The sequence below is a fragment of the Antechinus flavipes genome, chromosome 1 (assembly GCF_016432865.1).
Source record: "Antechinus flavipes isolate AdamAnt ecotype Samford, QLD, Australia chromosome 1, AdamAnt_v2, whole genome shotgun sequence".
Lineage (NCBI taxonomy): Eukaryota > Metazoa > Chordata > Mammalia > Dasyuromorphia > Dasyuridae > Antechinus > Antechinus flavipes.
In genome coordinates this window covers 360,621,862-360,638,056 of record NC_067398.1, presented here as the reverse complement: position 1 = coordinate 360,638,056, position 16,195 = coordinate 360,621,862, and the positions used below count along the sequence as shown (strand labels likewise).

Genomic DNA, 16,195 nt, shown 5'->3' with positions numbered 1-16,195 from the left:
TTTCAAATTTGACTTCAGATACTTACTAGCTATGTGATCCTGGACAAGTCACTTAATATTTGTTTGCCTTGTCAAATTATGTCATCTGAGGGTAGGAGAGGAGGCTTCACCTTGACAGATTTAGAGCCTCCTGAATACTCTAGGTCCTGTGTTTCTGGAAAATATGGCAACTTGAAAAGACAAATTCAGGGGATGCCCTACAATTCCTTAAAAACCTCAGTTTTCTTAACTATAAAAATGGGATCACAATAGCACTTATCTTCTATGGTTGTTGTGAGTATACAGTGAGTTAATATTTTGTAAAATCTTTTGCAAACTGCAAAACTTTAGCTATTGTTATTTTCTTTTAACATATATAATAAGATCAATATGTAGTTTTCATAGTTGATCTGCTTGTTTAATTTTTTTTTAACTTGATTTTTTTTTTTTTTTTGGTGAGGCAATTGGATTAAATGACTTGGTTAGGGTCACACATTTTCTTTTGTTCTTGACATTTTAAAAGAAAAACACCTCAATAACTCTTTTTTTTTTATCCTTACTATATTCCTCTCTCTCCCTTTCGCTTCCCATCACCATTCCCATTAGAAAAGAAAAAAGAAAACCAAAACTTTTGTAACAAATGGGTATGGTCAACTTTACACATTCTACATGCCCCCAAATTTCTGTCTCATCCTGCATCTGGAATCCATCACCTATCTGCCATGAGGGGAGTCCCAGTCGAAGATCCAGTAAGGAGATGAAACCCAGCACCAGTGGAGGCAGCCCATTGTACTTCTGAGTAGCTTTAATTGTTGGAATTGAAGATTTTTTTTCCCTTTCCATCTAGCTTTACATTCTCAACTTCCAGCTTAGTCCTGACTTATATAAGCACAGCAAATCTAATTGCTCTGACTTTTGGTAACCTGTCATTTATTTGACTATAGCTCCCATTGCCCGCCCCTCCAGTCTTATTTCCTTATGCTAAACATCACCTTTTCCTTCTTACCCTGTTTTCATAGACTATTCAGCATTCTCTTTAATCTTCAGTGGGCATTCTCTAGCTTACTAGTAGTAAATTCTTAAAATTTGCTTTTCAGAACTGAACAGATAAAGTCTGACTAGGAGAAAATACAGGGGGATTCTTACCTCCCTAGACCTAGATAATGTTTTTCTTAATGAATCCTAAGATTTTATTAGCTCTCTTGGGAACCTTAACACATCGATGACTTATATTAAAGGTATATTGACCTCCTTCAGACAAACTGCAGTGTAGATACTGCCCCAAATTTCAACAGTTTTGGTTGACCTCAAATAATTTATTTCTTATGGGAGAAAAAAGGATTTCTTTGTAACACAAAGTGTTAAAATTGACCTTAAACTCCTAGGTCTTATTTGACTGGTGAGCCAAAAAATATATAATTACTTTCTAACTACAAAATACTTTAAACATGTATATATGTATGTGTATATATATATGTGTGTGTATATTTGTATATAGGCTTACTTATTTGCATATATGTGTATTACACACATGTATATTTGTATATGCTTACATAAGTGTGAAAGTGTGTGTGAGAGAGAGAGAGAGAGAGAGAGAGAGAGAGTGTGTGTGTGTGTGTGTGTGTGTGTGTGTGTGTGTGTGTATGCCTTTCCCACTGCCACCACTCTGGTTCAGACTCTCACAGCTTATTCCTAGAGCACTGCAGCATCTTCTGGTTGGTCTCTCTGATGTCTTTCCCTGCTCCAATCTAGCGTCTGCTGATCTGTAAAATTGATCTTCCTAAAGTGAATGCCTGACCCTGTCAAACTCCAATTTAATAAACTCTAATGGTTCTCATTAGAACCCAGAATCAGATATAAAATTCTTTCTTTGGCTCTTAAAGCCCTTCACATCCTACCCCTTGCAGCTTTTTCTTCCTTCTTATGCTTACTTCCCTCCATATATTTATTCTGTGGTTCAGTGACATTGACTTTCTTATTCCTTCACAAATCTCCATCCCCTCACTCAGGGCACTTTCACTGCTCTCTCATGCTTTCAGTTCTCTCTTTTGTTTATATCTCCTGGCTCCTCAGGTTTCTTTCAAGTTTCAACCCAAATCCCACCATTTATAAGAAGCCTTTCTCAATCATTCTTAATAGTGCTTTCCTTCGGAAATTACCTCCAAATTATCCTGAAAATTTTTTGTTTGTACATCATCCTCATGACCAACAACACCATGCACCTGTAAGCTGGTTGACAAGGGTTGGGGTCTCTTCTGAAATGTATATACATGTATGCAGGCTTGACATGGGAGTTTGTAGCAACATGAGCAGAAGTGATTATTTATTTCAGTGCCTTAGAAAAAGCACAATTCGATCTTTAGGGGTCCTCCTTTCACTAATTACACCTTAATAGATGGTTTCATAAATGGCTGTAGCCTGAAAAAAAAATCTTCACCTAACGGCCAACTTCGATGAGGACCCTTTTTGAATTTAACTGGGCTGGTCTGGGCTCACCTGTACCTGATGAAGTCTTTGCAACTGGTTAGGATCTTCCTGAGCCTGTGTTTTTTCAACATGGCCTTTGAGAATTCAGAGTCAGTATACCATGATGGGGCTTCAGAGATTTCTGTGATATAATGGTCACTATTTAGCACAAACCAAGAAGATATCCCTAATCCCCACTTCTATTTCAGACTAGCAGAGCTATGTTCAATTTAGAAACTGATTTGCCTACCTAGCAAGTGTTTTCTGATCTTATAATTTGTATTGACTATCCTATAACCTCTCTTACTGTTGATGTTGGACATAATAAAATGGATTTCTGTTGAGAAACAAAGCCAATTTTCCTTCTACCTTTTCTATATTTTTTGAAGGAAACTCTTTTTCAGTCAGTTATTTATTATTGGATTTTCTCCATGGGCCCCTAAATCCTGCAAGGTTGCTTAGGTTATCACACAGTTCTGTATGATCCTGGCCAAATTTTATTTGCCTCAGGTAACTTTCCAAATGGTTTTGTAGGAAAGTCATCAGTGAAAATTGCCTACAACAATAAAATCAGGGCCCGAGACATAAATGTGGTTTATTCATTCCTTGAATGCATATTTCTTGGAAGTGGCCCATTAATAAGGCAGGGATGAGGAAACCTGGAATTAAAAACTTGCTGAAGATAGATAAGACATACCTCAAAGATCATGTTGTTTTCCTTTGAATAAAACATTTAGGTGACTAATCTTTTAGTCTGGGAAGGACTATATATTAATTGCATTAAAAATGTTGGCTTTTATGAAGGAATGTAATTGCTTTAAAAGTCATAAGAAAATCGGTTCAGTCATAAAAGCAACAGGGATGTTTTAGCCAAGATGGTTACCCAGTGGCTTATCTCTTGAGTAGCTTGTTTAAAGTATTGATTATGCTACTTCTTGCTTTTTCCATATTTTGATATACTAAGTACTTAGTTCAAAGGTATATATGTACATCAATAAGTGACTAACTTGAAATCACCTTTTTTTACTTTAATATTTTTCATACATAGTGATGGTAAAGAACTAAAAAAGAAACACTGAGGATTGAAAAAAAGAATAGGTTTTTCAAAACTTAAAAATAAATAAATAAAACAATTTTTAAAAAAAGAAGAAGAAAACATCTGGTGAGGAAGGTTTTCCAATAGTAATGTCCAAGTGAAGATGTAAAGGCAGAACCTGACCTTATGAATATAGAGAATCTGAATATTTTAATGGACAAGGTTGGGTTGGATGAGGCCCACTGTTGTGTGACTTTGAATCCTTTTTGTTCCCCTCACAGTGGCCTGTGGATTGCAATGACCAATTGGATGGCAGTTGTTCATCCTCCCAAGGGAGAGTCCCCTCTCAACAGGTAAGGAACAATCTCTTTTGCTTGGGTCCTTGTCTGGTAGATTCTGCGGGCTTCTGAGTGGACCCCACTCCTGAGGCTGCTTCCCCTGGGGGACATCTCGGCAGACCAGCAAAGCCTTGGTGGATCACCCTTCATCCTGTCCTTCTCAGCATTCACAGAATGTGAGTCAGGAGGGGCTTTTGGAATCATGATGAAACAACTGAAACTCCAAGGGGTGGATGATTTGCATTCATGTCACAGAACTTGTTTGCAGAAGAACCAAGACCAGAAATAAACCAAACCTTTTTGACTTCCTCATCTAGTGCCATTGATCCTTCTATTCACTCATCATCTCCCATGGTCAATAAACTTTTTAAGTGACTCTGTAAGAGCACTATGCAAATCAACCCACATGTATAACCCAGATTAAACTAGTTTCCTTCTCAATATGGGGGAGTGAAAGGAGGGAGAGAATTATATATATATATATATATATATATATATATATATATATATATATATATACACACACGTATATATATGTATATACATATTTATGTGTGTGTACACACACATACACACACATTTGTTAAGTCATTTTTCAATTGTGTCTGACTCTTGATGACCCCATTGGGGTTTTCTTGGCAAAGATACTGGTGTGGTTTGCCATTTCCTTCTCCAGATCATTTTACAGATGAGGAAACTGTGGCAAACAGGGTTAACTGATTTAACCAAGGTCACACATCCAGAAAAATATTTGAGGCCAGATTTAAACTCACCAAAAGGAGTCTTGCTGACCTCAGGCCCAGAACTCTATCTGCTGTGTCATCTAGTGGCATTATGTGTGTATGTGTGTGTGTGTGTGTGTGTGTGTGTGTTTGTATATAAACACATGTGTAAAAATGATTGTATATTTATATATATACACATGTATGTTTGTGTTGTATATTTGTGTTTATACACACACACACACTTTAATCATATATACTTCCTCATTAGATAGAATATAATTTCTTAAGGGAAGGAATTATTTAATTTTTGTCTTTTTATTCCTATCACCTAATATATTAATGAGCACATTAATAAATGCTTATTAAATTGTTTGATCCTTTCTGTTAAGGGCCCCTTGACTCTAAAACAAGAATATGAGCTTAAAACTGGGAGAGCAAGAATCAATTTGGAGATTTTAAGCAAGAGCATATAATGTCTGGACTAGTTCCCTGGAGGGCCTCAGGATCAGTCAAAGTCCTTGGTCTTTATGGGGAGAAGTGAAGAAGGCAGGCAAGTTGCCACGCGGCTTGCTAAACATGAATACTGGATTCTGGAATCTGGAGTCTCCAGCCTCTCTCTTCCTACTGCCAAATGACTCTGATTTCTCTCTCTCTCCCCCCTCCAATTCTTACCTACGATTATCTCACCACCAAAACATTCAGTCAGCACCAATGGTGAGGAGAGCATCAGATTACCATATCATCTAAATATATGTATATAGGGCCATTATCTTGCATTGAATAAGTAATTAGCCTTAAGTGCTCTGTGGTCTCAGATTCAAGTACACCTTTTCAGAATTTCAGCCCCCTACAAGAGCATCAGAGAGCTCTTTGGGAACAGGTTTACCAACTAGACCCAGTGAGTGCTTGGCAATAGACATTTAAAATATAATAATCATCATCAAGAAGCAGCTTGGCACAGTAGGTAGAAACCAGTCTTGGAGTCGGGAAAATAGGGGTTCAAACCCTGTCTCTGATACACAGGCGCCATGTGACTCTGGGCAAAGGTATTTAAGATCCTGGGGCCTGGCTAATATTCTCAAGTTGCTAATAGTTGTGAAGCTGAATTAGTAAAATGGTTTTGAGTATGTGTGTTTATATAAGAGAGAAACAGAAATCATTTTAGTCATCAGAGAGATTTCATAGCCTTTCCTGTTATTCATGACTTCTTTGCCCAGTTTTTCAAATTGATAGATTTTCTTGTTAGTTCTAGAAACTTGATTGTTAAATCTTCAGGAGTATCGTTTAGAGCTTCAGGAATTGGCAAATGTTATAAATCAGGGCTTTATTTGTTGTTTTGTTGATTGTCTAGACGTTGGAAAATAATGGAGAAAATGTGTGATGGATTTTCTTATTAGTTCTGGAAATTTGATTGTTAAATCTTCAGGGGGGATCATTTAGAACCTCAGAAACTGGCAAATGTTACAAATCAGACTTGATTTGTTGTTTTGTTGATTGTCTAGACCTAGAAGAGAAAATATTAATAATGCAGATTAAATTTACAGGTGTGTTATTGTGCATACTTTTTTTTTCCTTTTGATGAGCCAGTTAAACATTTTCTGGTTAAACATTGCTGCTTTCCTATTTATCTTCCATTGATTAACCTTTGGGACTTCTTCTACCCTTACAAACCACAGAAACCACAGATAGAAGGAGCCCCAGATGCCACCTAGCTCAAATAATTCATTTATTAATGAGAAAACTGAGATGATATAATTTCTCTAAGGTTGCATAGGTAATATGAAAGATAGGATTTGAACTCAGGTCCTTTGATTATAGAGTCAAAGCTCTTTTCCAAAGAGCTAAGGTCACTACTTATGTGATTTAAATATTTAAAGTAGTATATGACAGTGTCAGAATTTGAACCCAGAGCTTCTGATTTTAGTCACAGTACTCTTGGCCATTACACTTTACTTTCCTGTCCCATTACTTTTTCCCTGAATCCTGCCTACCAGAATACTGAGCAAGGAGAGGGACATGTAAATCCTGGTTGTCCTCTCACCCCAGATCTGCCCACTTGCATTCAAAAGGCCAGTCATTTTGGACTGAAGGCCAGGGATGAACCTTTTTCTGGGTCTTAGAGAAGAAGCATGGGGATGGGAGTGGGAATTGGATGATGGAAATTCAGGAATGACTCTGCAGGATTTGTGTCTGCTTGGGAATAGAAAGGTTTGGGGATGAAATGACCTCATAGCAAAAAATAAGTGGGAAAGAGTTTGTGGGGTTCCCTTTTGACACATGGAAATTATCACTTGCTAGGTTACCTTGGCGGGAGGCACAGACTGAGAGGGTGATAACAATCTTTGAGAAGCCGGCCCAGTCTGCCTCCCTCTAGGAAACTGCTGATTCATTGGAGCCTTAAGATTCCTGAGGCATTGTGTATGCAGTGTTTTAAAAGGAGAAGGGAAAAAAAAAGCGCAGTCGCATTTAAAGGCGTAATTACGAGAAAATCCTACACTTGTGAAGAAACATGGGAAATGGAGAACGAACACATTTCATAGAGATGGAATAAGCCTGCCCTCTATCACACATTTTTTTAAAGTCACAGTTGCTTATAGTAACCCATTTACAATGAGTATTATTTTAAATCCGATTCAGGGCATAATTTTTGTTTTTGTGGCTAATGATTTGGGGTTTCTGAGAATTGCTGAGAACTTGGCAAGGATTTCTCTGAACATACAGAAAGTACAGGGTAAGCTGAAGAGCTGCAGGGAAGGAGGACTTTATTTAAAAGGCTGAATTCAGGTGAAATGGAAAAAGGAATCAGAATCTCTCATTTCTTTTGACTGAAGCCATAGTTTGGTCCTTGGTTAATATTCTTTATCATGAAGCAGGTTTTCTAATTCAGTCTCCTGACTCCAGACATTTTCTCTGGCTGTGCTGCTTGCATGGAAGTCTCACTCTTCTTATCTTCCTTTCTTTGTTTTTCTGTCTTCCTTTAGCTTTCAGCTAAACTCTTACTACCTTCTATGGGAAGCCTTTCCCAGTTCTCTTTAATCTTACTTAGTGCCTTTCCTCTGAGATTTTCTCCAGTTTCTTGTTGGTACCTAGTTTTTTTATGTTGTTTCTGCCATTGATATCTGGAACTTTTTTTTTTTTAATCCCAGACACTTAATATAGTATCTGGCATAGAATAGGTGCTTAATAAATGCTTGTTGACGTGATTTGAACTCAGTCTTCAGATTCACACATCTGCTATCATTATAAGATGGCAGAAAATGCTAAAGCTGGAAAGGATCATGGGGCCATCTAGTACACCTTCGTTCTTTTTATGGGTCAAGGAAATCTGAACTCTAAGAGGGAAGCTACTTGTCAAGATCACACAGTGAGACACTGGCAGAATAAGAACTGTTATTTAAATTCTGATGACCAATCCAAGGATGAGCCTGTCAGTAGTTTGAGAAGTTTGCAGAAATGATTGAGTTCTGTCTTTCTGCTAAGTCCTGTTAAGTCCATCCTTGAAGTACATCTCCTATCTCCTTGCCACCTCTTCTGCTGTTGTTCTGTCATTCAGTCATGTCCAATTCTTTGTGACACCATGAACCATAGCATGCTAGTACTGAGCTCTCTTGGCAAAGATACTGGAGTGGTTTGCCATTTCCTTCTCTAGTGGATCAAGGCAAACAGAGGTTAAATGGCTTGCTCACGTTCACACACACAAGGTCCATGCTGGATTTGAACTTCGGTCTTTCTGACTCCAGGACCAGTGCTTTATCCTCTGGGCCATCTGGCTGTCCCTATCACTCTTACTAGTACTGTCTACTTTAGTCTCTCATCACTTCACTCTTAGACTGTTATAAAAGTCTCCAGTTTTAAATTGTTCCTTCTTTCTTCCCTTTCCTATTTATGTTGGTATATTAAACCTCCTGACATACTATTGAAATCATGTATGTCCCTTTTCAACTCAGAAATGTACAATGGTTCTCTGTTCTCTGTAGGACTTAATCTTAATGTCTTAGTCTTGTATTTAAATGAATAAAAGAAAAGCATTTATTAAACACCTACTCTGTATCTAGTACTATGCTAGGCTTCAGGGATATAAAAGCAAGACTCTTTGCTTTCGAAAATTGCACAATAATAGGGGGACAACAGGATGGGGAGCACTGACTAAGGAATGGAATTAGGGTCAGAGGAGGCACGGGATTGACGCTTGAGGCTGTGAGAGAGTCACTTGTCTATCCCTAGTACTGATATGATTACATCCTTAGAACAAGAAGTAGAAAGCAGGGAGGTTAAAGTGAGAGGGATGACTATGTGTGAGGCCAGTTGATATTCGGGGTAAGTGGTTGTGGACTATGGTCTGAAGCAAACATATTAAAAATATTTTATGTATTTTTACATTTATTGTATAAATGTTGAATTATAAATTCTCTCCCTCCCTCCTCTGCCTAAATCTGTATTCAGAGATATCATTCTTTCTCTAGAGTTGTAGAGCATGCAAGCTTTTTTTTTTTAAGACAAGTTTATGATGACTCACTGGGTAGTCATGTTCAGCTCAGAGCAGTGTTCCAAACTGAGTAAATTAACTCACCCAGCAATCACAGAATTTTTGAGTTCAAAGACCTTGGAAGTTATTAAGTTCAACCAACCCTCTGTGCAAGTGTTTAGGACTTTGCTCATGCAGCATTCTCTGGTTGGGAATGCTTTCCATACTTTAGCACTGTCGGAAGATGGTCCCTTGCACAAAGCTCTCCCTAGTTCCTTGTTCCTATGTCATCAAGCCCTTTTCTGAGTTCATATAGCATTTAAAGTCTGAACCACAGAGTTGTAGCTCTTGCAATGTGATGTCTTTTTTTTTTTAATTCTCTGATTTTTGCTTCTCTAGCCAAGACAGAATCCCCTCTTAGCATCTCCTTACCACTCACATATTCATTCATTCACCTGGACATGTCAATCCACAGTTTTGTCCTCCTGTTATTCCAAGATTGTCTATTTTTCTCTTGCAATTAAATTCTAAGAGCATGTAGTTTAGAGCAAAGCTTCTTAAACTGGGTTACAAACCCATATGGAATCACATTCTTGAATGTGGGAGATTATGAAATTACAATGTATTATCACTAAATGTTTGATTTGTATACCTATTTTATAAACTTTACATACCCAAGGTTGCATAAGGTGAAAAGGAGCTGTGAGTGGAAAAAGTTTAAAAAGGTTTAGAGACAACAGACTGATTTTATTCATGCAAAACTTTTCAAGTTTATGGACTTAAATTGTTTGATCTTACTTTTAGTCATTGTTTCAGTCCCTTTTCTGATTAAGAATTCTTCCTCTACCATAGCTGTTATGTGAATCTTTTTTAATGGTGTGACCCAGTATATTCAGGTCACATGTTCAATTTGAACTTATCATAGTATATCATGTCACATGTTAATCTAAACCTAATGTTCACTGAACTGCTTTACATTTTTTCAGCACTTATGGTCAAATAGAAGGTTTTCCACAATTGATTTAGGTTTTTAGTTTTTAACAAAATAGTTTAGATGATTACTGTTTTATAATATAATTTGAGACTTCTAAGTGCTAATCCTCCTTTCGTTTCTATGTGCTTTTCATTGTTTTCTTTGAGATTTTAGATATTTTGTTCCTTCAAATGAATTATTTTGTCTAGCTCTTTAAAAACCCACATTTGATCCTAGGGGCAATAGGGAGCCACTGGAATATATTGAGTGAGGGGAGCAAAATGTTCAAACTAGCGTTTTAGTAAGATATCCTTGATAGGTGAGTGATGGGTAAAGTAGGGAGAGACTTATATCAAACAGACCAACCAGGAGCAATAATCTAACTGTGAGGTAAGCACCTGCACCAAGGTAGTGGCTAATGGGGGAGTATTCTAGATGCAGTGAAGGTATATGAAACAGGATTTGACAACTGATTGAATATTGGAGGAATGAGAATGAAGGAGGTGTTGAAGTAACATCTGTGTTTCAAGCCATTCACTAGGTGAATGGTGGTGCTCTTGACAGTAATAGGAAAGTTTGAAAGTAGGGTGGGGAGAAAGGTAATTAATTGAGTTTTGGACTCAGTTTGAGTTTAAGATATCTGTGAGATATTCAGATTGAAATATCTAAAAAACAATAGGAGATGCAAGATTGGAGAGTAGCAGAGAAGTTAGGGATGAACAAATGCATCTGAATAGAGGTGATAGTTAAAATCATAGGAGAAGAGATCCCAGAACTGAGCCATGGGGGACTTGCTTCAGTATGCATATATATGCCTCTTCAGACAATTGGCCCTCAGCCTCAACTTCTTCCCATGAACTCTTATCTTTATTACACCTCAGATATCCAAGAAATGAATACATCTTAGAACTCACCATCATTTATAACTCTTCAACTGTCGTGATCTTAAACTTAGATATTCCCCTTTCTAATTGAGCTTCCAGTCTTCCCATTCCCATCCCAGGCTCATCCCTCCCAAATCCATCTTTCATTCTCATCCCAATTTCTCTTTCCTCTATATCTTTCATGTTTTCTCAGTTTGTCATCCCTGCTCTGGTCTTTGTTCCCTTCAAAGTCTTTACTTTATGGTGGACCAGTTTATTTATACTCTTTAACTCTTTGCCCTTTAATCCTGTCCCTTATCCTTTGCCTACTTATAATCCTGGGTGACAATCACTTTTTGAAGTCTAACCTTCTGAACAACCTGAAAAAGTCATATTATTCAGCCATTGAGCCTCATTGCAAGTTTATGTGATGCATTCTCAACTGAGTCTCTATTGCTATATAACAATATCTTATTCTTCTCTAATTGATGTAGTCCCAATCTCTAGAGAGGCTGTTAAGAAGCTTTTTTTATCCATTCCTCAGAACATTCACATCTCTTCCCTTTTTTATGTTCTTTTCTTTTATCTTGGTCCTGCTCCTTCCTGACTTTCCATTCTTAATCTCCTCTGTTGGATTTCATCTCTTATCCATTAAGTTTACCTCCAAGACTGTCTCAGGCCACATTTCTGTCTTTATTTTCAGCTCTGATGGATTCATTTATCATTTCTACTCAGGTGACCCACAGATTTATATATCCAGTTCTAATTGCTCCTAAACTTCATTCATGTATCATCAGGTGCCTTCTGGCCACCTTCATATAATTGCTCCAGAGAACTCTCACATTCAATAAAAATGGAGGTAATTATCTTTTTTCTTCAACCCACTCTTTCTTCTAAAATCCCTAGGACATCCCCCTTCTATCAGATATCCAGGTTTATATTCTTGAACTTCTTCTTTATCTCTTCACACTTCCTCACTCACTGTATCCAATCAGTGGCCACATCTTATCAATTTTTACCTCCAGATAAGGTCATAAGCTTTCTACTCTGTTCCTTTCACTACTCAAAAGACCACTTTCCTAATTTAGATTCTCAACACTTCTTATCCAGGCTATTAGAGTAGATTCCTATCTACACTCCACACAGATGCCATTTAATATTCTTTAAATATAGAATTATATTTTAGGTTGATTGGTAATGTTATTTTGCTCAAAAATCATTAGTATTTCCCTATTATCCCCTCACCTCTGCCTCACTTAGTATGTATTTGTGTGTACACATAAATATATTACATATATACATATATTTGAACATTGGTAGTTGAGTGTCACAGTGGATTGAGTGCTGGATCTGGAATCAGGAAGATTTTATCTTTCTGAGTTCAAGACTGGCCTTAGACATTTATTAACTGTGTGACCCTAAGCAAGTCACTTACCCCTGATTGCCTCCCAGAAGAAAAATAAGTGTGTGTTAAGTTTTGTTTTGTTGAAATTCTAGGTCTCCCACTAGTTATGGCAACCTAAATCACTAGCTTCTCTGAACCCCTTATCTAGTAAAATGGAGATTGTCAGCTACCACTTAAGAGACAGCTGTTGTCATGGAGACTAGGAAGGGCAGCTGAAGCAGGCCCTGACTAGACAAATTCAGAAATTGAAGGTCAAGACAGGTTACATACAAAGGAGAATACACCTCCAGAATGTTGCAGGTAGCAAATTCAGAAGGCTTTTTTCCCGAGTTTGAAACTTTCTCATCTCCCTTGGTATTGAACCCCTGTACCTGTCTTTTATGCTTATTGATTCTAGTTTTTTTTCTGTTTTCTTACTAATTGAAAGAATAGTGATTCTTACTAATCGTAAATGACCTTAAAGGCAAGAGAGATCTGGGTTAAATTTTATCTCTGACTATTAATTATATGACTATGGGAGACACTTAACCTCTCTCAGTCTGTGGTATTCTCATCTGTAAAATGGGAATAATAATGTCAATCAGTTAGTAAACATTTATGAAGTATATACTAAATGCCAGGCACTGTGCTCTAGTTATTAGGAACCAAAAAAAAAAAAAAAAAAAAAAGAAGAAGAAGTAAAAGACTGCCCTCAAGGAGCATACAACCTAAAGAAGGAGATAACATGAAAAGAAATATATGCAAAGAAGAGATATATGCAGGATATATAAGAAATAATTAACAGAGGGGAGACAATCCATCAGTCAACATTTATTAAGTTTCTGCTGTGTTACAGGCTCTGTGCTAAATGCTGGAAATACAAAGAGAAGCAAAAGGCAGTATTTGACCTCTTAAGGGGTTATTTGATATTTGGTTTATGGAACAATTAGGAAGTCACTGGATCAAAGAGTCTATGTTGAGTGAGTTCTGAAATGGGATTTGAAATTGGAGGTTCCTGACTCTAGACTGAATACTTTGTCTACTGTATCACCTACCTGCCTGGTCTTAAAGAACCAGAATGGGTAAGTGAGCCATAAGAACTAGTCCTAGACTCCAGTATCTCTTTTTAAAAGAAGCATTGCCTGGGAACTATTCTCTTTTTTATCCTTGAACGTTGGGCTCAGGAAACATAGGTCCAAGTCCTGACTTATTGTTCTTTTGTGGCCCTAAAACTCCCAAGCAATATCATTGGACTCCTTCCTATTTAGAGAAGTTTCAGATGTATAATGATGGAGACTGGGGGCATTTGTCTCATTTACATCATTGTTCCATACACTCCAAAATTGTTATTAGTTGATTTATTCTTCTCTAGTTCTGCTTAAAAGTGGGGAATGGACTAAATGACTCTAGATCCATCTAGACTCTGGGAATTGGTATTTTTTCTCTTAAGAAGTTGCTTTCTCTCCAATCTCTAGTAGAGAATCTCCTGAGTTTGGGCAGCTTCCTTTAAGGCATTGCCTTCAAGACTGAAGCTCAGTGTTTATCTCCATGCCGACAGCTACTGTCACTGTCCATTTCTCTTCCCAGCCTTCCTCTCCCTCCTCCTTCTGTCCTCTCAACAGGGGCCGGAGGGGACTTAGGGTTTCAGGGAGGAACAAATTAGGTGCTTGTCAAGGTAGCTTCTCATCAAATAGGCTGTCCATTTGCTTGGTACTTGCTGTAGTAATTGGATTTTGGCCCATCCTTCCTTCCCACTTCCCTTCTGCCTGGTATGACAGATGCTCCTTGAAACCCAGAAGCTTCCAGCTTCTAATAGGGAGTGCATCCTAATGCATTGTCTGCATAGTTCCCCAAGCCATCCATCATTTTGCTCTCAGGCAGTTTCTGCTTACCTCCCCCTCCCAAAAAGGGCTTCTCAGGAAGAATAGGATGCACTGGTCTTATTGCTCATGCTTTCCCTGCCTCCTGTCTATATCTACACTACTGCCAACCCTGGAGCTGCTCTTATATTCCCTCTTCATTTATCTCCCCTTCTCCTTTTTTTGGACCTTCTTGTAATTTCATATTTTAAAGGAACTCTTTGCAGGTTGTATTGCTTGTTCTTGTTATAGAACTTGCCAATTTAAGAGAATGGCCTGGTTACCTGAAAGCTTATGTGACTTGCACAGGGTCTCAGTCAATATGTGTCAGAGATTGAACCGATTAAAGTTCTGGCTAAACCTAAAGTCTGCTGGGTCTGAGGTAGACTCCAAAAACAAAAACAAACAAACAAACAAAAAACAACCACAACAATAAACCGGAAAACATTCTTCAGAAGCGGGATGCACATTGTACATGTTTTCAGAACTTTTTCAAATCAATTGATAGGTTATATTGATTTTTCCCTCTTTTTCTTTAAAAAAAAATTTTAAATATGCTTTATTGTATGGTATGGCTCTGAGTGGAGAAAGGAAAAGATGCCAGAGAAAACTATTTTGATCTAAAAATACAGATATCAATAAAAACTTACTTCTAAAAAAACTTATATAATAAACAATTATTGAATTGCAATTCCCATCTAAGGCTTTAAAAAAAAAAACCCTAATTTTTAAGACCTCCAAGGCTATCCTCCTTTTAACTATTAAAACCCACAATGTGTCCTTCTTTTGAACTCCTCTGGTACTTATGTTATTCAGTTTGTTATTAGATTATATAATTTATCATTATATAGTACACATGTGTATATAGTACAGTGGAATATATATTTTTAATATGTTATATGGCTTATGTACCATGCAATATAATTTATATATTATATTGTATATTATATGTTTATGTTATATATTATATCTATTATGCATATTATGTAGTATATATTATATATATGTATATGTATATAATGTGTGTGTACATGTATATAATAATAGACACTTGGTAAGTGTTAGCTGAATTTAGTTGGTATAATTCAGCAAACCAGTGCCTACTATTATGCAAGGCATTGGGCTAGATACTGAGGATAGTAAGACAATAAATAGAAATAGAAAGGGTTCTTGTTCTCAAGAAGGGAGAAAACAAGCATTTGCTATGTGTCAAACACTGCTTTACAAGTAATAACTCATTTGATTCTTATAACAACCTTGGAAGTGGGTGCTGTTATCATTTTATAGTTAAGGAAAAGAGGCAAACAGAGATTAGAATTCCCCACAACTAAGTGTCTGAGACTTGGAGTTTTGCTGACCCTGGATCCAAGACTCTGTTCACTCTGTAAGCTGGCTACTTATAGTAAGACTATAAAAAGCTACAAAAACTAACAAAAAGCTAGAGGAGATATATTTGTATATAGTACTTACACAGACACACACATATGTAGACATAACTGTGAATATATGTATATGTATACACATATTTATGTGTTTGTTTATACATACAAAATAGATACAAGAAGTTTGATGGGGGAGGGAGTTCATGGAGTCAGAAAAAGCATCAGACATTTAATGGTGCTTGAGGTGACCCTTGAAGGAAGCTAGGGTTGTAAAATGCAGAAGTGAAGAGAAACATTCTAAGTACCAGAGACAGTTCCTGCAGAAAGCACGGAGATGGGAGTGGGGGGAGTGGATTGACATTTGTGGATGAGAAGTCTGTATGAAAGTCAATTTAGCAGCACTGTCAGCATGCATCCCTTTATCCTGGCAATAAGAAGACGATAATTAAATAGCCCTGACCTCAAGGTTACATTTTATTGGGAGATACAGAATATATGCAAATATTAAACAAATATAACATTTTTTAAGAAGGAAAAAAGCACCAATCAATGAGTTCAGAAAGGCTTCCCATAGGAGGTAGCACTTGAGCTGAGCCTTGGATAGCTAGTGGAACAGCAAATATAATGATGAGCCTCGAGTCAAAAGACTTGAATTCAACTCTAGCTTTAAAAACCAGCCCTGAAGTCAGGAGGATCTGAGTTCAAATGTGATCTCAGACACTTAA

At 37.2% G+C, this 16,195-nt stretch overlaps 1 protein-coding gene across 2 annotated transcripts in view; it reads left to right on the top strand.

Moving 5' to 3' along the window:
* The window catches only part of CTIF (cap binding complex dependent translation initiation factor), a 478,113-nt gene that overhangs the window by 139,103 nt on the left and 322,815 nt on the right, over window positions 1-16,195 (top strand). For both annotated transcript variants that reach the window (XM_051969645.1, XM_051969644.1), the window contains exon 4: window positions 3,763-3,834. In XM_051969645.1, coding sequence (XP_051825605.1) covers window positions 3,763-3,834 — 72 coding nt within the window. The remainder of the gene's footprint in view (window positions 1-3,762; window positions 3,835-16,195) is intronic.